Source organism: Mesocricetus auratus, unplaced genomic scaffold, assembly GCF_017639785.1.
Source record: "Mesocricetus auratus isolate SY011 unplaced genomic scaffold, BCM_Maur_2.0 Super-Scaffold_100024, whole genome shotgun sequence".
Taxonomy (NCBI): Eukaryota; Metazoa; Chordata; class Mammalia; order Rodentia; family Cricetidae; genus Mesocricetus; species Mesocricetus auratus.
This window is the reverse complement of record NW_024429205.1, coordinates 25,123,409-25,149,008: the sequence shown is the minus strand read 5'-3', so window position 1 is coordinate 25,149,008 and position 25,600 is coordinate 25,123,409. Positions and strand designations below refer to the sequence as shown.

General features: G+C 42.4%; 1 protein-coding gene across 13 annotated transcripts in view; it reads right to left on the bottom strand.

The window, feature by feature from the left end:
* Ltbp1 (latent transforming growth factor beta binding protein 1) overlaps nt 1-25,600 on the bottom strand; it is a 375,435-nt gene that overhangs the window by 118,997 nt on the left and 230,838 nt on the right. For 9 of the 13 annotated variants that reach the window (XM_021229273.2, XM_013116008.3, XM_040730932.1 and 6 more), the window contains 4 exons: nt 25,233-25,304; nt 13,197-13,319; nt 4,631-4,798; nt 1,624-1,851 (listed from right to left, as the gene is read on the bottom strand). In XM_021229273.2, the coding sequence (XP_021084932.1) occupies nt 1,624-1,851; nt 4,631-4,798; nt 13,197-13,319; nt 25,233-25,304 (591 nt within the window). The remainder of the gene's footprint in view (nt 1-1,623; nt 1,852-4,630; nt 4,799-13,196; nt 13,320-25,232; nt 25,305-25,600) is intronic. The other 4 variants (XM_013116007.3, XM_021229278.2, XM_021229277.2 and 1 more) reach the window with 1 other exon arrangement.

Genomic DNA, 25,600 nt, shown 5'->3' with positions numbered 1-25,600 from the left:
CCTTAACCATTAGCAATATGGTTGGATACATTAATTCCAAGAAGCAATGAGGTTACCAGATAAATGAAAGCCACTGCCCTTTCAATGGGAGGAAGCTGACTTTCTACCTATGAAACCCATTGTTAAGAAATTATAAAGGCAGAACAACACTTGTGCCCATCTCCTTCTAAACAAAGGATGAACAACCTAGGTCAGTGGTTCTCAATCTTCTTAATGTTTCCACCCTTTAATACAGCTCCTCATGTTGTGGTGACCCCAACTATAAAATCATTTTTGTTACTATAATTTTGCTACTGTTATGAATCATAATCTAAATATATCTGATTGCAGGATGGTCTTCAGTGACCACTTTGAAAGGGTGGTTCAACCCCCAAAGGGATCTGAACCCACAGGTTGAGAACCACTGACCTAGGTGGACAGAAACAACACTAGGTGAGGCCCTACCTGCTCTGCCTACCCAAGGAAAAGTTACAGCACAGTGAGTGAAAGGGGAGAAAGACATAGGCCAGAAGGCACCAAGCTTAGAGCCAGAAAAACTCCTGCCACCATGGAAGAAGGTTATGGCAAGTTACCACATGACCCACAAGTGGGCACCCCAAATCCTTACCTAAGGTCAATGGCAAAAGCCAACAAGAGCTTCTTTATTGTTTTTGAGGAAATAAATACATTCCTTACAGCCCTAAAACTGTTCCTTTTTCCATGAGTGAGACTTTTCTGTGGTAGTCAAAATAGTCAGAGTATTGGAAATACTGCTTTACCTACCAAAGAGAGAAGAGAATCCCCCTGGAGGGTGGGGCAGAGACTGTCAAACTAGAGAGCTTACTCCCCGCCCTTGGCCGTGGGTCCCATTATACACTTTTAATGACACACAGCAAGTCATGTCTATGGCTTGGATTTCTCAGAAGGTAATGAAAGGACTTCACCAGGGCTCTCCTAGAGTCTTGGGCTGGCTGTCTCCTACTTACCTGCCTGCCACCTGGTTTCATTCCACCTGCCAGCTACATCATTTCACTGCCAAGGCCACCATCGTGCTCAGCCCACACTTAAACAATTTTAACCCTGTGTTCTCCTTTATACAGTAGAGTTCAATAAATGACTCCCAGGACACAGACATGGATTTGAACTATTCCCTGAGGATGAAAACCCCTCTCCAGGAGTAAACACTAAGCTACTGAAGCTCCCCCAAATGCAAGACATTGTTCTGGAATTCACATGGAATACCTGCTTGGCACACACACACACACACACACACACACACACACACACACACCTCAGCAGGGATCCTCGATCAGAGAAAGTGGTCCATGCTGTATCTGTTATTTAAGGATGTTTGTAGTGTTCAGATACCACTTTAGCAGCAATAGTGTGTGTGTGTGTGTGTGTGTGTGTGTGTGTGTGTGTGTGTTGGTAGAAATAGCACTATCATGTAACTGTCAAAGGTCACTGACACAGCTAAACATCCCACAAGACCCAGTACATCTTCCTCATGGATTCAAGAATTACGCATTTGAAAATGCCAACAACACTAAGGCAGAGAGCCATGCTCCAGAAGGGTAAAAGCAGACACAGAAGTACAGATACAGAAACGGGCGGCTAGAACCCACACCTGGCATGCAAGCTCACCTTCGGGCTCCGCCATTCCCGGCCGGTGTTCCCGCGAGGAGGTCAAGGCCTCCACTGGCTCTTCCTTGGCTGGGAGAGGTGGAGGATGAGTACTTTTAGCAACAGGTTGAGTGTTCTTTGGCTTGACAAACACAGCTTCTTTACCTATATGCTGATGGACTGGCCTGCGTCTATGAACGCCAGACACCGTATAACCCATTCCACCAGGACAGATTTCCTTAAAAGCAGCTAGATTTGGGATGGGAAAATATTCCTTTTAAAAATCTAACAGTGCAAACTTATACAGAGGAAAATATCATGTTGAGTATCTCTTAATAAGTCACTGATAATACAGGTACATTTCAAAACTTTAGAATTAGATGCAAAACATAAGCAAATTGCTTAAGTTCCTGATACACTTGTACAATTACAGGGAAAAATTCTACTTTCACCTTAAACATTTATTCACCTATTAATCATCCATCCTACCCAATTAGAGCATATATACATACGCATGTATATATATACAATATAAATTACATAATATATATATTTTTAGCATGAATTTTATATATTGTATTTATATGCTAGTAGCCAATATACCATTATGTAGACTAAACTACTGATGTAAACTGTATTACATAAAAAGATACACACTAGCAGTCATCTTAAGTACAGGTGACACCCGTCTCATATGTGAGTTCATAATATTAACAATAGCCAGGTTCTCTCCTTTCCCTCTGCTTCTGTGCTCTCACTGCTTATTAACAAAGAGCCTAGTGGACATCTTAGTTAAAGGACAAACATTACTTTTAGGAAAACGGGGTACTGAAACCCTGCTGAATTGCTTCCAGTTGACAAACTCAAGGACTCAGCCGGAATGGAGTGCTACAGCTGGAGTGTGTGGGGGTTACTGGTGTAGAAGGGGCAATGAGGGGTGTGCTTTTTAAAAGGTCTTCCAGACAGTGAGAGGAAATCCACCAAGTAGGCTACAGGTGGGAGCCACAGCAGGGAAGAAACGCCAGAGCAAGTGCTGTTCTCTGTGTAAACAGACAGGCCTGACAGCTAGACAAACCTGGCCCGCCTCACTAGCCAGAGGACAATGGGACATTCTGTACCATGGAACTACCACACTCGCCAGGAAAAAGCAATCTTTGAAATGAATCTTTCCCTCCAAGCAGACTGGGTACGGTGTGGTTTGCAAGGGTGGAGAGAAAAGACAATGGTGGTTGGTGGTGTGTGGCAGAGGCAAACTCCACATAATTCCTGGGCTGTTGGTGTTGGAAGCAAATTACCGAATGCAAACAAGGGGGCTTAGGGTCGAGTTTTTGTTTCTACTTTTAAAACCAAAAGTAAAATAAATCATTTCTCGCTTTCACTGAACAAGAAACTATGTTAGATGTACTGGGCCTAAAATTATCCCTTGAGAAAGAGGAAAGTCTACGGTATTCCTTTAAAGCATACTGAAATCCTGCTTTTCTAGGGATCAGACACTTAACTGTGGGATCAACTGGGACAGAGAAGTCTTTAAAAAGTGAATACTTCAGAACAAGGCATGGTTGTCTACCTAAGCGCATATTTAATTAAAGTCATGACGGGAGCAAAACTTACTTAAGAACGAAAATTGTATCATTAATACCATTTTCAGATTTTGTTACTGTACTTTGGGAAGCAGCCCTGACATGCAATCCCCATCTTGGCTACACTTCATGTAAGGGTTAAGACACTGTCAAAGCAGAACTTAAAGAGAAATGGGTTTATGAAAGCAAAGCTTTTTGGTGGTCAGTGTGTTAGACTACACAGCAGGGCACCAGAGCCTGTGGGAGGAGTCTAACATCATCCTTTTACTAACTCACCACCACCACCACCACCAACATATCCCTTTTTTTTTTATGGTTTTTACGAGACAGGGTTTCTCTGTATTGTTTTGGAGGCTGTCGGTCCAGCCCGGCCTCGAACTCACAGAGATCCGCCTGCCTCTGCCTCCCGAGTGCTGGGATTAAAGGCGTGCGCCACCACCACCCGGCCAACATATCACTTTTGTCTTAATTGTTCCCTTTGACTATAACCAATACCAAAGGTGAACTATGATACTGAAGTGTACATCCAAATTCTGTTCTCTGTTGTGTAATTTGCTACTTTAAGACATTACACGGCTCTAGAGATTTACTGCACTTCCCTACATGGGAAGTTTCTCTAGACTAAGCAATTTAGTGTCAGTTGAAGCTAAACCAAGCCAGTGAAAGAGAGACTACACCTTCCTTGACCATATGATGGGTGGGGCTTGCAGGTCATGTCTCTTTATCTTCCATTAAACTTCCTTTGAGTCTGCTTGTGAGTTTATTGGTTTAAAAGTAAGGTATCTAGAGAAATTTACCCCTCGGAGCTCTGGATAATTATGAAACTAACTGAGGGGTAAAGACTTAACTTTATAACACTTGACCCCCCTTCAAAGTTCATAGTGGTTTTGGCAAGATCTCCTTTAGTGTTATCTTTGCAACACAAATACAAAACTGAATACACTTCTTTGTATTTCTGACTGAAGAAATCAAGTTCAATCTCAGTAGCCAAGTAAATAAGTCAATGTCCACAAGGCCGTTATTGTGAAACGCTGGGTGGTGGACCATCAGCAAAGCACATGGCCCCGTACAGCTTCCTGGTTTCTAAACTTTAATATCAGTCTGTGAGTTCTGGAAGCTGAGCATAACATGCAAGGGTTTATGTTCTTGACTTAACATTCAAAATGAAGTCTACTGTTGCCCAGAAATAATGGGGAATTCCTCTGAACATCTTTTTTTTTTTTTGATGTGAGCTTCTGCTGCTATGTTTTCTTCAGAAATGATACAAACATATTATGCCATTCAAAACTAAACTCGGAAACCAAAAATGACCCAAGCTGCTGCTGAAGTAGTTTTGTTCCTGTGCCTGGGAACATCTGTGTGTGTGTGTGTGTGTGTGTGTGTGTGTGTGTGTGTGTGTGTGTGTGTGTGTGTGTGTGTGTGTGTGTGTGTAGCCGGCCATGGCTTACCTGTACCTGGGAGGGGACATTTCTCACAGTGTGGTCCCCAGGCCTTGCCCACACTACAACAGCAGATCTGCTTGGTGAGGTGAACAGAGAGCGGATGCATGCAGTGCCTTCCGGGACTGACAAGGCGGTAACAGGGCCCCTTCTCTTCTGAGATCATAGGGGGATCCGCTGGGGAAAGAGACAAAGCCCAATGTCACTGAAGAAACAGCCATACCACCTTTACGTTAAAATAAGATGGCCCTTATAGGGTGGATGAGAGATCATGCTTTAAGATAAACCCATCGAGATTAGGGGAATTACTCTTTTTGTCTAAGAGTCCATTCATTAAATCACTCTTGGCGTCAGAGCACCGAATGCTATAACTAGTTATTCCTGTCCCTGCCTGGATTCTATTTGTAACAAATATCAATATAGGATGTGTGTATAAGTTAAGCATTTCCACAAACCTGTCCAACAAACTTAGTCATCTATGATTAATCACAACCATGGCCCATTGTTTCTCTAGACTGGGCTGCCGGGGCGGTTCCAGGTCAACAACTGGTGAACATCCAGGCACCATGGGAAGTCAGCCTGGTTAGTACCACAGATCAGCCACTGCCCTGTTCAGTTGGAGAGCTGGTGGGAGCTCAGGAATCCTCACCCAAGGCCAAAGACTATAAATGGCAGACAGATGAGTATTTCTTAAGTTAAAGCATGTGTAGCTGGGGCAAGTGATCCACGACAAGTCAACCCTGACCAAACGGTCTCAGGTCTGTTGCACCATCTTGGGCCGTATCTCTTCTCTCTCATGGTATCATCTCCATCTTCCTTCTGTCTAGCCCCTGGTACCCACGACTCAACCCAACCTCCTGCCCATCTTGCTCGGACGCACATGCGCAGTTCCACCTTTCCAGCAGGACTGACTTTCCAGGTTAGGTGCTCTAATCTGAATAACTTAGGTGTACGGTGGAGGGAGATGCAAGGGGCACGGCTGGCTCCAAAGTGTGGGTGATCTCTTGCCTGTTCCCCTAATTTCCAGGAACTTGCTGCGATGGTTTACATGGGACACGTACCCTCTGGTCTATGGCATTTGAACACCTGAACACCGGGTCTCCGGTTGGCTGTGCTGTTCGGGAGAAGGGTTGGCGGTAAAGCTCTCCCGGGGAAAGCATGTCGCTGGGGGCAGGCTTTGAGGGCAAACAAAACTCACAGCTTCCAGTTTCCTTCCCCTGCTTTGTTCTTGCGGTTCGGGACCTGAGCTCTCCAAAGGGGTTAAGACCATGATGGGGAAACCCACAGAAACAGCTGACACGAGCAAGTACGCGCTCACTGACTCTGGAATGACAGCTGGGGGACCTATATAGAACCAAACTAGGCTCCTTGACTGTGGGTGACAGTTGTGTGGCTTGGGCAGTTTATGGGGTCACTAGCAGCAGGACCAGTATTTATCTCTAGTGCATGAACTGGCTTTTGGGAGCCCATTCCCTATGGAGGGATACCTGGCTCAGCCTAGATACAGAGGCGAGGGGAAGGCCCTGTTCCAGAAGTGATGTGACAGTCTGTTGATTCCCCATGGGAGGACTTAAGCTTTCTGAGGAGTGGATGGAAGGTGGGGTAGGGAGGAGAAGGTTGGGGGAGCAGGGGAATGCCAGGGAGAGGGAACTGGGACTGGTATGTAAAATAAGTTTGTTTTTTTAAAGATGTGAGGGCTCAGCCTCCTGGTCCTATGGCTATGTCTGTTGCCTGCTGCCCCTGCTGTTCCCAATGTTATGCACTCTAACCCTTTGGAAGTCTAAACCAAATTAAACTTGGTCTTCCTTAAGGGGCCTTGGTCATAGTGTTTTATCAAAACAACAGCAACAACAATATTAATACACTTGCCTTTCCTCACCCTTATTTTTTTCATATTTTAATTTATGTAACAATCTTACAGGTTTACGAAAAACTCATTTTAATTGGCAATAATGGTTAATTTTGTGTACCCACAAGGCTAAGCAATGCTACCCAGATACTCAACCACTAGACTGGATGATCGGCTGGGTTTTGTTATTATTTTATGTGACATTAACATTTAAATCAGAGGATTTTGACCGAAGATATTTATCCTTTATTGGGCTTTGTCCAATTAGCTGGCAAATTTATTAGGAAAAAGTGACTGATTTACATTAAGCAAGAATAAATTCTGCCAGTGCCCGTCAGAAGCAGGCTTCTATGTCAGCTCTTCCTTAGTGGACAGTCTGTCATCTACTCTGTAGATTTTAGGGTCATCAGTGTCTGTGCCTATGTCCACCAATCCCATGAAATAAGTACTACCTCCCCTTATTTATGCAAGAACATGCATGACATGCGTGTATGTACATTTATAAATGCATATTGTGCATTAACACTCAAGAAAGAATACTCTAATATTTATAATGTATATGGGATCAGGTATTTATTTCAAGGAATTGGCTCATGCACAGATATACTTAGCCTGTTGGTTCTGTTTATTTAAAAAGAATGCTAAATTATATACTGGTAAAGCCTCAGTAACTTTCTTACTTATGAAGAATAGGGTCATATCCATATGTGACATTCTAAATGCTTGGTGCACGGTAGACACATAATGCATGTTCAGATGCCTATGATAATACAAAACCCAGCTATCTCTATTCTATCAAGCACATTTGTGCCTAACTGGATCATCACTTAGTAGTAGAAGTTCAGCAAAGTGAAGACATTTACAAGGGACCTGAGATTGGAGGATAAATGGCAGACAGAAAAAGCAGATTTCAAACCCACACACATGCTGAGGGCACGGATCAATGGCAAAGCCCTTCCCTGGCTTGCACAGGGCCATGAGGGAGGTCAGTTCTGTCTCTGGTAGGAACAGAGTAAACAAGCAAAATCACCTCCACAAAATGTCTAGTAAAGCCTACTCTCCTGTTGCTTCTAAAGGAAGTGGGCAGACAGAAAAGTCTGGAACTTTCCCACTTCCCACTTCCTTTCTGGCTTTTGTGCAGATAAACTATGAAAGGTCAAAGGTTACAGACTAAAAAGTAAAAGACAGCTTAACAGCAGCAGAGTATTAGACTCCTAAAGGGGAGTAAGCCCTTGGAATGATTGATGTTGCTCACATAATACACATGTGCACATCAGAGTGTGCCTGCATGTAAGTGCATACAGAATCTACACATAACTCTCATGTAGCTCACAGAGGGTTTTGCTCTAGAATTTCCTTCCCCAAATGACTGTGTTTTATTTATAACCCACACTCACACAGAAGCAATGTCAAGACATCCCACCAGAGCCTATTTTATACACAATGGGGCTTGATTATAAAATTAATCACATTAGTGTTGCTTCTAGATCCCAGGGTCATGGGAAATTCAGAACAGACCAGCTCATATTCCTGGCATTGTCCCATGACAATTAATACTCATTGTTGTTGTTTTCTGAATGGGAAATGCAACCCACAGCCTCTTGTGTTTGAATGCTTGGTGCCCAGCCAGTGATATGATTTTGGAAGGCTATGAAACCTTTACAAACCTTGTGATATCTCCAAAATTAAATAATGGTTGCTTGTCAGTTCAGACTATGTCCTTCTTCCTGACTCAGTCTACAGAAGGACAGAATTCTGTGGCTTATGGACCAGGTGACACTCTGAAAGAACCTCACTTTAACCCTTTTCTGCCCTTGTTCCTTTACTTGTAAAACAGGAAGAATAACAGCCCACATCCCAGGGAGATCTAAATACTACATGAGACAGTCTACACAAAGGGCCTACCACAGGGTCAGGCACTTACTAAGTACACAATAAAAGACTACCGCCACCATGCCTTTCATCATTTCCACTATTATTTGGGAGCAAACAGCACAGATCTGCCCATCCCACAGGTCATGGTGCCATGTCCTATAAGGAGAGATAGGGTCCCCGAGCTGAGGTAACCATGGAGGAGGGAGGAGAAAAAAGGAAACTCAAGATAGATGATGAAGACATAATGACTTCCTTGAAAGCCAAATGAGATGAAAGACTCCAAGCTGACAGGCTCCACGTGATAGCCTGAGCAAACGGGGTGATGTGGGCAACAACCAATCAGGCGAAAGGACCACTCAGTCCCCAGGAAGCAATCAAACCAAGGGACCACTCAGTCCCCAGGAAGCAATCAAACGAAGGGACCACTCAGTCCCCAGGAAGCCTGATTCAGGGTTAGGAGATCCTTTATTCCACTTTCCAAAGTGCTAAAACAGAACCTAGGATAGTGGTTCTTGACTTCCTAATGCTTCAGCCTTTTAATGCAGTTCCTCGTGTTGTGGTGACCCCGACCATAAGACTATTTTTGTTGCTCCTTCGTAACTGTCATTTTGCCACTGTTATAAATCATAATGTAAATTATCTGTGTTTTTCGATGATCTTAGGCAAACCTTGTGAAAGAGTCGTTTGACGATCAAACGGGTCTCGACCCAAGGGTTGAGAATCACTGATCTAGAACTATGCAGTTCAATACATCAAGCAAAAGGCACATATTACTGAATAAGCTTGTATGAAATGTATTTAAAAGTTCAGTTCCTCTGTTGGACTGACTAATGTCTTCTCTAGGGAGCATGGATGCAAATATCCTACTGTCCCCAAATGTTCTACCAGACTGCTTCTCAGCTCTGTTCCAACATCCTAACTCCACCATGATTACTACAAGAGCAGGCTTAAACAAACATGTCAACAGAGATACCTATGTGCCAATAAAACTTTATTTAAAAAACCAGACAGCAGGCAGATTCAATCCACAGATTGCAGTTGATCAGCTGCTGGCCCAGAACCTTAAATCTGAATGCCCAAAATCCTAACTTTAAATCTCAACTCTTGATTACTAGATATGTGATCTGAAGAAGTTTCAAAAACTCTCTTGGCTCCAATTTCCAGTGTGTGTGACATGAACAATAATGACACATTTGATAAAGCGGGTGGGGAAACTAATTAGAAATCATATATATAAACGTGACTGGCTTTTTAGAAAGAAGCTGCCCTTCTTTGTTTCGTGATGGCAGAAGTCCATGAGTACATGTCCTCCTTGGCTTCCAGTTTCTGTCAATTGACTCCAAGTCGAGGGATGGAGAATATATAAAACCTCAACAGCCCCGAGGCAGATTTCTTTCATCTGGGGGCCTTTGCTGAGCTTCAGCAGCGGTAATTGTGGGATGCTTAAATGCCTGCAGAAAAACAAGTGCAGTTTCGGAAGGCAGAAAGTCTTCCTCGATGTAGTCTGCTTTTCTTCAAATTACTGTGATGAGCCCAAACTTTGCCCTTTTCCCCATAAGACAGGCTTGGAGTATACTGTCCCAGCACCCTAAGCCACAAGCCCAGGTCAAGAGAGCCAGCAAATGTCAGCATCCTCCTGCTCTCTTCTTTTTGACTACATTGAAGTCAAGGGCAGAAAGTGGGCAGGGCAAGAAAAGCAAATGGCTGCACCCTTTGGCCGGAGTCACGGAATGCAGAGGGTGTTCACCTTGCCGCATTCGGGAACACAGAGAGCTTCCCAGTGCTCGCTAGTTACTGCCAAGTGCTCTTCTTCAAGTTCACAAAGCCAGCCACACATTTCATGGCCTGGATGTACCCTAATTTCATGCTGCTGAAGCAAATGCTGTCAGTCTTTACCACATGCTTGCACACTCAAGCCCTGGCTGGAGAGTGCACACGCACAAGTGCATGCATATGTGTGCATGCGCGTGTGTATGTCTAGGCATTTGCTCATTTCCTCAACTCCTGAGCTACTCTCCCACAACTCTGAGGAAACACTATCTGTCCCCACTTATTGAGAGCATCACAGTTTTTGTCTGAGTCTTTCCAACTGTCTCCAGACTCTCCAACAGTTTCTTCATGAACAAGTCAGGACAAACAGGTACAAATCACACATTCCAAAGGAGCTGGACACAAATCCATGATACCACATGTGGTAAATTCAGAGAAAAAAAGAAATTCATCTGTGGACCATGCTGGAAAAGAGCTCAACCTTAACTCTAAATTCTAAACTGGAACACTTAACTAGCAACAAATAAATATCTCTTAATACTTATCATTTCAGCTGTTGCAGCTGAACCGTAAAATTGAATTATTTATTTTTCAAATAAGAATGGAGGGTTGTTTAATAAGTTCAGAATTATTTGGGCAATGACAAGGAAAATAAATTCTAAGGAACTGTGCAAGCGTTTCAAAATTCACATTGGCAGGTTTCTACGATTTCATTAAAACCTGGAGGTCTGCCCTTCATGCTAGACATCAGGTCTTGTCAAGCTTTCACAAGTCTATGGCCAATTCTCCAAGTTTACCTAATCTGCAACCTTCCATGTAAGAATTCTAGCCAGACTATGTCCAGTCAAAAGTCATTTACAACAAATTCTGACTCAAAGTTCTTTACAACAATTTCTGCTTAAATTAGAAACCTGATTGGATGTTTGTTTATGTAGTTCAAAGTAGCTGAAAGACACCACTAATTATCTGGATATTAGCTACAGTTTTATTTGTGCCCAAACATTCTAAATCCTTACGCTAGTTTTCAAACATGACTTGTAAAAAAACTTTACAATCTAATTAAGTCACCTCCAAAAATTCCCCCGGGGTTGGGTGCCTGACTGCTTCAGATCAGAACCCCCCATAAAAGAACACAGGAAAAAAACAAAACAGACTTACTTGCACAATTTCCTAATCTGCATTTGTCAGTTTTTAAAAGGAAAACAGGAGTAATTAGTAACAATGTTTCAAGATGCATGCATTCACAGAAGAGGACAGTCATTTTTGCATTACTTCATTTTATCCTTTCCATATATCATGGCTTAGACAGAGATAAACCCCTAAAACTGAAGGACCATGTCATCAGGAAGAATGTTTTCACTTGATCAAACGCGAGGCAGGGAAAGAAGGATATGGCTTCATAAACGCCAAGTCCACACTAGAAGAAATTCGGAGAGCCTCGCTAGACAGAAACATGCAGAATCGCTCCTCCAGTTGCCTCATCCTGCTGTGGCATTTTAAAACTTTGTGTAATTGTATACAGTTTTTAAGGGTATTGTTTATCTACTTTCCTAATAAAAGGCTTACGATGAAATATTGTTATCTTTTAAAATTCTGCCTTTGAGGGCCTGGAGAGGTTAAGAGCACTGGCTACACTTCCAGAGGACCTGGGTTCTATTCCCAGCACCCACATGCTGGTTCACAAATGTCTACAACTCCAGTCTCTGGAGATACAGTACCAACTCCTGCCTTCTCTGGGTTCCAGGTATATACACAGCACACAGACATACGTGGAGACAAAACACCCATATACATTAGAATATGAAATAATGTTTTTAATCTGCTTTTAAGGCTAAGGAGAGAGCTTAGTGGGTAAACTGCTCATCCCACAAGCATGAGAACCTGAGTCTCATCGCTTGAATTCATGGAAGAAAAATCCAGCGTTGTGGCTCCTACTTATAACTCCAGGGCTGAGAAGGAAGAGAGAGGGGGATCCCTGGGCATCCCTGGCCAGCCATCCTAGCCTACTTGATAAACTCCCGGCCAATGAGAGACTCTGTCTCAAAACAGCAAGATAAATAGTGCCTGAGGTATTCTCTCATCTGCACGCACGCACGCCTGAGTGTGTGCACGAGCTCACACACACAGAGGCTTTGCTTTTGAGGCCTTTTTTTAAAACCTCAGGTGAATCCAATCTAGTTGGCATACAGACTACATAATCTATACTGATCATATTAATACCCTAATGACTAAACTGGCTTCATTTTCATGAAGACGGGCCTCCCTGGCAGAACCGTATTTCAGTATTAGAAGGTGTGTCTCCATGAGAGACTTTTACCTTTACTAGATAGGAAAGGAAATCCCAGAGACATTCCCTCAAAACAGTAGTGTCACTTTAGGGTCCTTTTGTGGGTTCAGAATATGTTAGAGCAGAACCAGAAAATCTGAAATGCCTGGGTTTCAGAATGTTTTTTCAGGCTTTTCCAAATGAGAAAGTACAGTGAACCCTCATAAAAACAGATTGCTATGACTCAGGACTTGCAATAATTAAAGGCAGAAGCTGAGGCCAAGTTTGATCTAGCCTAAAGAAGGTTTAACTATTTATGAAGGAAAAAAATCGGTTTTCATCTCCCAGAATTACAAAGGACTAATACACCTATTTCAATAACTGTTTTCTTCCCGCCCTCCCTTTTTGGGGGGTGGTGCAGTTCAAGGTAGGGTTTCTCTGTGTAGCCCAGCTGTACTGGAATTTGCTCTGTAGACCAGGCTGGCCTCACCTGCTTTCTTAATGCTGGCATCAAAGGTATGTGCCACTACTGCCTGGCAAACTTTCGTTTTTATCCAATTCTATTCTCTCATTGTGATTATGACCTATCCTGGATTTTTTGCTGTGAAATATTTTTGAATGCAGTCAAAATGCATCTTGGAGAAAGTCCACAGTATGGACTTAGTTTACCAAATTGGGTTGGTTCCTTGCTCCTGTCATTTTCATTAACGACATTGTCTTTCATATTTTCAGTATCCAGCTGAACATTTTCTCCTTTTGGGTAACCCCATAGACACATGATCAAAATATAGAGAGACAAACAGATTATTACTTACGAACACAACTTGAAAAGGTAGGATCGGGCCCAAATCCCATTTTGCAGGAACATCGGTAGCTGCCCATGGTATTCAAACACTCACCATTAGGGCACACACCTTGTAGCTGACACTCATTAATATCTGCAAGAGAGCAAAGGCAGTTCAGAAGGATGAGTCAGGCCCTGGTGTGCAGATTCCAGCTGTTCTCATGCTCACGTTCTGCCTCACTGCAATAATGTCAGTTAAAGTAAACAAAGGGAGAACGCGGCAGGAGTAAATGAACTAAGACTAAAATGACCAGATCTTCATTAAACAGCCGCAGTTGTACCCTCAGTCCTGAAACACATACTATACACTCCAGGTTCTGTCTTAGGTGCCGGAAATGGACTAGCAAACAAAGCTAACCAACATGGCCATCTTCACAGAGCTTTTATTTTCGTGTTCACTGAGTGTTAGGGAGCACACAGGTAAGGATTATTCTGCAAACACTGACAGCCCAGCAGCACAGAGAATATATGAACCTCTAAAGTTAGTAAAGAATAGTTCTAAACAATTAGAAACTGACATTCAGTTCTGAAACTGCCTATACAGACAGCCAAGTGCCCCTGAAAGAGGTTATAGACAGTGTTGGGGAGGGTGTGAGACTTCTCTAGGGTGGAAGCTGGGCGTAGGGGCAAAGGGATGGAAGGAATATTCATGTGGGTAGGGAGTGAAGCATGAGCACAGAGACTGGCCAAGGAAAATGGTGAGTCAAGCCACTGACTGGAAATAAGTTTCAGCTAGACACAGAGCTGGTACTCGCCAGGCTGAGCTTCCTGAGAACAGGAAGCTATACTGACAGGTTTGGAGTAGGAAAGCAATGCTATCAATGGTAGACTCCTGGCCAGCATATGGCTTGTTGAGCAGAGACCATAAAATGAGCCACTGAAGGACGGTGAGCTACATGGTGACAGTGACAACCATGTGGGTGACAGTAAACATAAGCAGGAAGATGAGGGTGGCACAGCTCATTTTCAGAAAGAACAGCTGACAAAGTGTGGCCCTTGGCTGGGCAACTCAAGGCTAGAAAACAGGGGAGAGGCCTCAAGGGCATCTGGAGGGCTTTAGTCTGAGAAGAGAGGAAAGGATTTGTGAATGGAGAGTGCCCGAAGATGATGTTTCAAAATTAAAGGGCACATTGTGATACCCAAGTAGAAATATCCAGCCATAGAAGATTCTGGAACAAATGCCTGGAAACAGAGAGACTGCCCTGTGGGCCAGTCCCAGAGGAAACCGAAATGAACTGAGAGAGAATGTACAAACATGGTGGCTAAAAACTAAAACAAAAGCTTACACAGTCCTTTGTAAAGGTAATGAAAAATTAAACAGAATGAATAAGTTAAAAATGAAAAACTAGTAGCCATTTTTATTTGATCCAGTGTGGGCTGTGAAGCTTAACACTTAACAGATGTTGGCTGTTAGAGCTTCTATGTCAAGTAATATTTATGTCTTTCCATCAGGAATTCTTCTGCAATCTTTTTTATGAAGGGTCTTAAAATATTAATTTCCTAAATTAAGACTGGACACAATGTTAGAAAAGTATTACGGAATCTTCACATAAAAGTGAAATACTTCCCTTAATAACTCATTATTTAAGAAAACATTATTTAAGCATGAATACCAGAAGATGTTCTAAGAATTCACTCTTATCTATGTTGTACATATTTCATCTAAATCACATGCTTTCTAAATTATTATTTTTAAGTTTTCTCCATTGTGTGTATCCATTGTCTGAGGTGTTAGGTTCCATAAGGATGCTTCCATGTAAGTATATGTTGTGTGAGAAGCAGTTTTTTTTTTAGTTAACAACAGGAACAAATGGAACTTGGTGCCTGACCTACAAATGAACAATTAGTGCATATGTGTTATATGAGCTCTATAGACTGTCAACTGGGAAGTATCTGGACACAGGGTTAGCTAGACTACTCCCGGAAGAACTCCCAGCACCTGACGGTCTTGTTCTTCATCAGGCTGTGTGCTGTGCTGTAACAGTCATTTGTGTGTGGCATGAACTGAAAATACTCCCCCATAACTCATTCTTCTCAAGAAAACCACCATGAAGGACCAGGAAGAGTGCCAACTCCAGTTGGAGCTTACACAGTACAAGCAAAGACCTTATCAAGCGATCCAAATAAAGCCGGAGGCCTGGGTAGCCAGCCAGTCATGATCAGAAGCACTGGACAAAATCTCTACTCTTCTATTGCTCGCTCACGTCTCTACTGGGCTATGATCGTTAGACTTCTCCTATTCAGTGGCTTTTCTACCACATATCCCATGATCACTTCTTGGGAATCAGAACCTTCCTGGGTCACCAGGTTCATAAAGGGTCTTCATCCAGCCTTGCTGTTGATCATCAGGTCCTCCATCTTCTGACCCACGAATGCCTCCTTTATAGCAGTTGACATGAACGCCCTCCCAATGCCTCTCCTTTGCACCTTCCACAGCCCAGCTCATAGCTTAGCCAAGAAACAAGGACCAAGAGATATGAACAGGGGAGTTGAGGGTGGGAGTCATGAAAGAGTCTCCTCATTTCTACTCCTCTGGTCATCTGGGGCCACCATATCCTGACTGTCACTGTCCCCAAGAGCCCTAGGAACCTTGATGCATGGTCTTTATGAACACACAGCTGCCAGAAAGACTCATGCATCCTCCAGCAGCTGACGGGTTTATATCTTAGCATATCTCCTACAACACTGTGATCAGAGATGCATTACATTTATTTATTTTATATGCACTATCTCCCTTTGAAGCACACAGTTAAATGTACCCAGGTCTGTTGGCACATGGAGACAAGATGAGTATATAAAGTCAGCCTATCCCCGAAAGAAATGCAGTTGTTTGAAGGAGAGCTGGGAGAGGTATATGAGAGGGATTGGAAGGAGGAAAGGGAAGGGAGAATGTTGTAATTAAAATACAGTTTCAAAAATAAAGAAATGCACGTGTGTATATACTATTATGTAGTAACCACCAAAGTCATGATTAAGGACACTTTCACCGGGACTAGAGAGACGGCTCAGAGGTTAAGAGTGATTACTGCTCTTGCAGAGGACCTTAGTTCAGGTCCCTGCACCCTTGCTGGCTACTCAAGACTCGACATTCTTTCTTCTCTCCAGATATTTGCACTCATGTACACACCCACACACAGACATGCACATATATACAATGTAATTTAAAATAAGCAAATAAAATTTAGAAAAAACATTTTCATTGCCTCAGAAAGCTCTGTCCAGCCCCTTCCTGGGTGACATCTCTGTACCCATGGTTGGCTATTATTCTCACTGCCATAATCTTGCCTATTCTTCTGAATCATGTTGCTTATTTTATTTCATTTATTTTGCTCTTTACTATGAAGTTCTTCAGTGTTGTTGCATAGAGCGGCTCAGTCTTTTCATGATGTGTTATATGTTATTCTGTGAGGAAACCAAACTTAACCATTCTAATAATGCATTTGTTTTTGTTTTTTTTCCCATTTGGGGCTATTATTCTCAATGGTCTGTGAGAATTCATAAATACATGCGTGTGCGCGTGCGCACACACACACACACACACACACACACACAAGTATCTACCTGTATGTACACCTATAGTATAGACAGGAAGACCCCAGTATTCATTCTCTTGAGCATGCATTTAAGGGCAGAATTTCCAGGCCACTAAAGAAGGCTTCCATTTACTTTAAAAGCTGTTCAGGAGCTATGCCACTTTCTACTCCCAGTTGACAAGTCCTTGTCCTTAGTATCAATCGTCTTACTAAATTCAGTCATTTTGGCAGAGAACAGTGTTGCGTTGGTGTGGTTTTAATCTGCTGTTCTCAGATGAGGATTGACACCGAATACTTTTTTACAGGCTTCTCAGCCATTTAGATATAAAACATTTTCTGCTAAAATGCAGATACTTTCAGGCAGTGTTCATAGGTTTGGAGAATTGCTGCCCTCTTTGTTTTGTTTCTTTTTATTTGAAATGAGGTCTTACTCTGTAGTTCCAGGCTGACCTAGAATTCATTGTGTAGCTCAGGCTGGCCTCAAGCTCACAACAATCCTCCTGTCTCACCATCCTAAATTCTGGGATTAGATGTGAGCTACCACACCCATATCTATCAGAAAAGAATGGTCTGTAACCCTCAAAGGGAGGTGTACTCCTGCCTGGGGAGCATCTGGTTTCCATGAGGACTGGGAAACTCAAAGAGGATGGATACCAGGGATACTAAACATTCTGAAAGTAATCCCCAGACTTACAGTATGCACTGAAAATTTCAGACGTGCAAAACAAATCATTATGAAGTAAGGCAGAACGATGAGGAGGTGGGAGTTGGCTGTGTAAGACTAGGACAGTCTGGTTCACTCTACTATGTCTATATCAACAATGCACAAATCAAACTTTGGGAAGGATTCCATTCACAAGTTATCAACAGCCACAGGGAAGCTATTACATTAAAAAACTACATAGATACACTCTCTTTTTCTTGCCATCCCCTGCTATATTCTGAGAGGTATGTGGATAATCTATTGCCTTTGTGTTAAAGGAAAATCAAAACACCAAAAGCTCATCACTTGTGACTGTTCATTTAGTGTTTCAGAAATTAATAAGAAACATGAGCGATCATTCAAAAGACTTTCTGAGGTAGTCAAGTTCCTTTCTACTTCTCTAAATAAATGGAAAGGAACTGTAGATCCACAGCAGATGAAGGACAAAACACAGGTTATATTGAATATATCATATCCAGATAAAATAAGCTTATGGACCACTCTAAGCGAAGATGTTATGGGGCCAAAGTTTAACAACCACATGAAATGTGACTGGCAAACTGTGAATTATAATTCCACCCAGACTTCAATTCCTAAGGCTATTTTCCTTATTTAAGAAAAGCATCTTCCCACACCGCACACATTCAAGAAGAAAATCTTCTAACTCGATTATAAAATATAAGTAACCGACCCTTGCCAAATACAATAGAGATCAGAACTCTAGCATTTTATGGGGTCAACCACATTTCTTTAATGTACTCAGACTAAGCCAAAACCACTTTAATTCTCAGTTTAAAAAACAAAATAGGTAAACAAAATTGGACTTATTCCTTGTTTTTCCTCTGAAGGCTGCCATTGTCTCTGGAAGTCCATGAGGTCCTGTCCTCAACAGGAACAGCAGGACTGCTACACACAACACCACCCACTTGACTCAAAAAACAAGGCTGAAATAAAGACAGAAGGAGATACACTCCTACAGCCACCCCCACACATACTTCTATCTCTAGTCTCAGTGCTTGTTAGGGCAGGCTAGGAGTTCACAGAAGCAGACAGAAGAGGCTTACATGGTTGTGTCAAGAAAGCAGAACTAGTGAAGCTACATATAGCTCGCGGAGAGATGTTTCTCCCCTTAATGAAAACACTTGAGGTAGTTCTACCTCTACAGCCTACCAGCATAGCTCTGACCTGCGAAGATCTAGAATACAAAACCATCTAAGTGGTTGACCCTTGGCCACATCACATAACTTAACCTAAGACTGAATGCTCGTCTAAGGGTTGGGGATGCAACTCATTAGCATAATGATGACCTGGTATATACAATGCCTTTAGTTTAACACCCAGCACTGAAGAAAAAAAAACAACAATGTTAAATAATCTATTGTTGGGAGCACAAAGGTCCCTGTGCTCACAGATAGCTCTAAAGAACCAGGAATGCTAAACATGCAGGCTTGTCTTTTCAAGAGAAAAGATGTATAACCTGTTTTCTGCCCAGAAGGCTGGGAATGGAGACTAAAACCTAGAAATCCCCTGTGCTATCTTTAGGGCAGAGCCATACCCACCTCCCCCGAGCTCACCACAACTGGCAGTGTTAATGGTGCAGATGACCTCAGCTCTGTCTGTGTGACCAAGACCACATCAGATCCTCCCTCGGGCCCTCAAGATAACACATGTAGCCTATCAATACAGCCCATCTTTGTGGAAGAAGTTACCCCTCCCTCCATTCATCCCACTCCCCCCATCCTCCCACCACCTCCCATCTGCTCCTCAGAGAGTGTAAGGCCTCCCTGAGGAAGTCTACTAAGTCTGTCCCATATATGGAAGAGGTGGCATATACTTGAGAAGTGTGTTGATGTAATCATGCTTCCTTGTGCACAGGGGATTGTGTTACACCAGGAACTTGTTTTCTGAATTGTGTTGTACATAAATATAAACTGCCTGGTGTCAGACTCCCAAAGTTTGAACCAACACCAGCTACTGCACCATGTTACATTGGATTTCCTTCTTGCCTCACACGGACTGTAAGCCTGCCAGCCCTGGTGTTTGCAGAGACCCCCACTACTACCACCATTTTATGAAATCATTTTTTTTTACATCACAGATCACTTTTTAAAGGAGTAAGAGACTGGCAAATCTAATAGTAGAAATATCCCATTAAGACCCAGTCTCTGGTATAACTAAGACACTAAATTTTGTAACATGGAGCAACTCACTAAAATCCCCAATCTCCATTTCTCATCCTTGTAACATAAAAGGTCTAATAGAGATAATCTCCAAGTCACTTGTAGGTTAGATATCCTTTGGCTTCAAAGCAATCTGCCACTTTCCAGGGTTGAACACGCTAGAGGACCAACAAAGTGTGACATGTTGCATAGTGTTACCCATACTCAAGAGAAATAAATGTACATTTACACATCTATTTTCCTACAAGAAAATGTGTGTGTTTAACCAAGTGAGTAATAATTTACCACCTTTTCCAAGGAAATGAGGCGTGTCTGGTCACTAACAAACATTGGGTACAAGGTGTGGGTGGCACTTGGGGATCCTTATACAGTGGGGAAAACATAAAGCTTTCTGGAGACTCAGTTGTGTCTGCTTAACCTTCCTGATGGATAGAAATTCTAACATCAAATTCTATCAGCAGTAGGACTTGCATGTGAAAGCAGAGAAAAAAGGCTCAGAAGGGTGAGTTAGCTACTTAAGAAGGCACAGTGGTGTGCTGGATAGCTTTATGTCAACTTCACACAAGCTAAAGCAATCTGAGGGGAGGGGACCTCAACTGAGAAGGTCTCTGTGAAACTGGGCTGTAGGCAAGCCTGTAGGACATTTTCTTAATTAGTATCTTCTTCTTCTTTTTTTTTTTTTTTTAGATATCACTGCTCTGTCTGCATGTATCCCTGCAGGCCAGAAGAGGGTATCAGATCTCATCACAGATGGTTGTGAGCCACCATGTAATTGCTGGGTATTGAACTCAGGACCTCTGAATGAGCAGCCAGTGCTCCTAACCTCTGAGCCATCTCTCCAGCCCCCCATTTTCTTATTAGTGATTGATGAGGGAGGGCCCAGCCCATTGTGGATGGGACAATCCCTGGGTTGGTGGTCCTTGATTCTAAAAGAAAGCAGGCTGAGCAAGCCATGAGGAGTAGGCAGCATCCTCCACGGCCTCTGCATCAGCTCCTGCCTCCAGGATCCTGCCCTGCTTGAGCTCCTGTCCTGACTGCCTTCAGTGATGACCAGTGGGATAGAAGCATAAGCTGAATAAACCCTTTCCTCCAACTTGCTTTTGGTCATGGTGTCTCATCCCAGTAGTAGAAACTCTAACCACAACAAGCGAGATGGGCAAATGGCAGTGAAGTGTTGGTTGCACACCTGAGTTCAACCCTCATTACCCACATAAAAAAATTAAGCATGCCTACATCTCCAGTGCTGGTGAGGCAGACACAGACAGATCTTTAGGGCTGGCAGGCCAGTTAGCAGAGCTGAATTGGTAAGCTTCAGGTTTAGTGAGAGACCCTGTCTCAAAAAGTATTTGGTGGAAAGCAATTGAAGATGTTTAATGTCAGCCTCTGGGCCGGCACACATATACACTCACATGCTTATACACCCACATGAACACACACACACACACACACACACACTCTTAGGTAGAGGAAGACTGCTTGCCTTCTAAGAGGACACAGGTAAGTAGCAAGGCTGCAAGAAGTGAGTGAAGAATGCAACAAAGGCAGAGGGGCACTGGGAGTGCCGAAAAACAACAGCGATGCATAGCATCACTGCAACAGTCAGAATAAACGCGGATTGGCCGTGTGCTGTCAAGTGAGAGAATACACGTGGCTCGTGCCTATAGTCCCAGCACCCAGGTGCCAGAGGATCGAATATTCAAGAGTATCCTGGACTCCACAATGATTTTGGAGCCAGCATGAACTACCTAGGAGGAGCCTGTCTCAATGAAGGAGGAGAAAGAGGGGGAAGAGGAGGAGAAGGGAGGGAGGAAGATGCCGATGACAAGGAGGGGGAAGAGGCGAGAAATAAAATATAACAGCTTTGAAAAATTTTTAAAGACACAAAACTAGACTGTGGTTGTAAGAGTTAGAATACTGGTTATACCTGGAATAGAGGAAGAAAGTGAAATTCCAGGTGGGAAACAGGGTAGTTCCAAGGCACAAGATATATTCTGTGTGTTGACCTGGGAAATAACTATACAAGTATGTTTGCTTTATGGTGACTTGTTGAGCTAGACAATCTTGTGACTTTACCTATGTATCTGTGCACTAATCCACCTGAGGATCACACACTCACTGTATCCCTGCACTAGTCCACCGTGGATCACACACGCCCTAAAAGGGTGTAGATGAAATTGCTTCATATATAGTATAATCACCAGGTGAGTCTCATTTAACATCCTCAAAATGTGCGATTTATTTTGTTGAATCTAAATACAATTTGGTGACAGTTACACTTCAGGGAAATCTTACCTATAAAGAGCCATTCAGTGGAAGTTTTAGCAATGAGTATCACTGTCATGAGTGTATCAGTTTTGTTCATTTATTTTGTTAAAGCAATATATATATATAAAATGCTAACAAAAAGAAAGGTCCACAGGCAACTCCTTCGTAACTCCTTTGAGAGGCTCATCCTGAGTCAGTCATAACTCAGTGAGTTGAGAGAGTGAATTAAGCAAATTACATCCTGTTGACTCAAACTGCTGTCTGAGTGTAGGAACAGTATCTTACCCACAGCTCATGACACATCTTCTATACATGGCAGGAATGCCCCATCAATTAACATTTGTGGAACAGTGAGTCACTGGGAAGGTTTTCAAGATTACCCTTGAACAACTAACATTTATGCTACCAGTGATAAAAACTGTAAGGTATCTTATATTTCCATATTTTGACATAGTCTGTACCATTTTGGGCAGGTGATTTTTAAGATAGAAAACAGTTGTGTTGATTTTTTTTTTATCTGTAAAGACATGACACTGGTAAGTGATTTTAGGGATGCCAAGAGATGTTTGCTTTTAAAAATTACCTAGCACTTAGAAGTACATCTAACTTGGTTTGGGAACAGGGTCTCATGTAGTCCAGAGTGGCCTCCAACTCATTATGGAGAGGAGAATGATTTGAACTGCTCATCTTTCTACCCCTAGCTCCTAAGTGCTGGAATTACAGATGCTGCCATCATGCCCAGTTTAATGGTGCTATGGACCAAACTCATGGCTTCCAAGATGCCAGGCAAGGACACTACCATCTGAGCCACAGCCCACTATACCCTGCATTTCTGCATTTCAAATACTCTCATCTGTTGACAGGGCAATGGGGAGTGAAGACACTCTTGGGAGAGAGGAAGTGTCTAGCATTTGATAATGCTATCAAAAAGTAGTCATTCTTACTACTAATTCTAGAGAGCACTATTTCATGTCTTTTGCATTCTATATAAAACCATTAGCAAAATAACCAAGGTCAGATGAAGAATGTCACTCTGGATCCATCAGGAAACACAGCTGTGGTAGATGAAGCAGATCATACCTATTCCATCGTGCTGGGAGAGAGGGGCAGCCCTCCAAGCAGCATGTGTGTATGTGCAATAAATCATTCCCTTGAAAAGATAATTACTGAATGACTAGAGAAAAGAGGGGGGAAATCTTGAAGTGCAACGATGTGAAAACTTCTCAAGTTAACATGTGCACAGTTGGTTTCTTTGTTATTCAGTACACGTTGGTAAAAGCTGCTTCGGGACATGAAGGAAATAATGTAATTCTAGTTATTAATCGCTTTAATTTTAAATGTGCTTTGCAAACAGAGAGGACTGGAGACTGAAAGACCGGAGTGGGAAGCACACGTTATTAGATGCTTTATGGGCTCCTTTTGAATTTCTGTTGGGGACGAGAAAATCAAAAGGCTTCAAGGCTCTAGGAAACCTAAGTGTCTGTATGTAATTCAAGAAAGTTCTTTTTCATTTTGCCAACTAATAATATCACAAAGGGAGGGAAATTAGGCCTTGCTCTCAATAGCAATTACAGTAGATTATGCTGAATGAAATCATACTGTTTCGTGAGTCAACCTTCTCTGTAGCGTAATTTAGCAGTGCCTTCTTTGAGGCACTGTGAAATAGAATGAATGTTCTGTGATACTGCAATCCAGAAACCTTCTCTGCCAGAAAGCATAATGCTGCTCTGCAGACCTCCTCCTGAGACCATCAAGGGCCAGGATTTGTTGTTACCAACCAACCATCAGAGGATGTGCTCTGTACAGACCACACTTGCTAATGATCACCCAGTCATACCAGCATCTGAAAATACAAAATTGATCAGCATCTCCAGAAGAATTCTCCAGTCGTTTAAAATAATGGCTTGCAAAGTTTCACGTCTATTTTTTTAAAATTCAGACAGTATCTTTGTGTATGACCCAGTATGTCTTAGAAATCACCAACTTCAGTCCACCTAGTTTGATACTTAGCCTACAGCAAATAATTATCTAACCTGGATGGACATCAGCATCTTCATCTGCATCACCTACTTCACAAAGACATTTGAAGGGATAAGAGATATTGCTGAATTAATGCATCATACCAGAGAAATGGCTTGGATAAAATAAGCAGTTACTAGAATAAAATTAATTATTAAGAAAATTCAAGTTTGAAGTCAGCCTTCTCCTTAACATTTCAAAAAGGAAAAAAGAAAAAGAAAGAAGAAAATTAGTTATTTGTGCACCACTGTATAAGATTCTGGACACTGGGCTTAATGTTTAGACACAGAACTTATCAAGAATCACTAAAAAAAATCCTAGCTTTCTCCCTAAGCTATCAGTACTTTCCCTGGATAAACTAATAATAACTCTCTTATTAATAATAAAGAAACCCTTTCTTCATTCATACTATTTTTTTAAACTGTAATGAGCTCTAGGCTCCGAGTCTATGACTCAGAAAGGCTGGGTTCTTAGTTGGGGGCAATCAAAATCTATCCAGAAAACCAACTTGGAAGCCAATTCATAAGACACAACATCAAGAAATAATTTGGGAACTAAGTAGTAGGAAGACATCCTAGCTCTGTCTGAAAACTCTTGGCAGTGGTCCCACCAAGTAACTGGATCACAACTGATAGCATTAAGTACTAAGAAGGCACTGGTCAAATTCAGCTCTACTCAGCCACACAGGGGATACCTTTCAGCATGGCTTTACTTTCCTCACTCATAGGCCCAAGACTAGGTGAATTATGAAGTATTCCCTCTACAGACAGCTCCCCTATTGTGCTATGAAAACGAAGCAAAAGTACTCAGGGCATCTCCCATTTGGCTCTCTAGTTTTTCTGGCTGCCTGGGGGACAGAGGTTCATGGTCCTATTTAGTTCCTTCATAAATCTGAGATGGAGAACAAGACATTCATGGAAGGAGAAAGAGGAACTCTGCTGTGAATGATGGGTCAGATGGGCAGAAACTCTGCTAGGTGGGTACAGGCACGGGTACCCATGCATCCATATGACATGACTGCCATGGGAACCAAGGTCTGCTAAGTGCCACCCACACTCATGCAGGATTTTGTCACAAGTTAATAAACGGTAAGAGATCAAGGAGTTTTAAAGAGTAAGGAGGCAACTTTACCAACCACACATTAAATGTCAGTATGCCCTTAGCCACATGGAAAGAGCAGGAAGTCAGCTATCCACCATGCAACTGTCACATGCTGGACCCAGGAGCATCATGTAGCAGAACAACTCACACTTCTACGATGCCAAGCCACCCATCAAAACCACATCAGTAAATTCAATAAGCCTTACCTTGACAAAATGTGTTGTTAACCCGCTTATATCCTTGCAGGCACTCCATCATTTGAGTATATCCATGATAGGCTGTAAGTGGGGGAGGGGGAAGAAATCCTTCATTACATTGTAGCTTAAAATCAGATGGTCTGAAACTGCTGGATGCGGTGCCATTCACAGCACCAGCAGACTTATCATTTACAAGCTATCGATACCAATAACGACTCTACAACTGCTTTCACCTCAAGCTTGTTTTCAGTATACTTCCCATTTTGCAATAGCTGTAGTCCTAGAAAGTTGCCAGCAAATCTTTATTGTGTTAACTGAATCATAAGACTGTTTTGTATTATCTTCCAATTAGTGATTAAGTATTCCTATCATAAGAT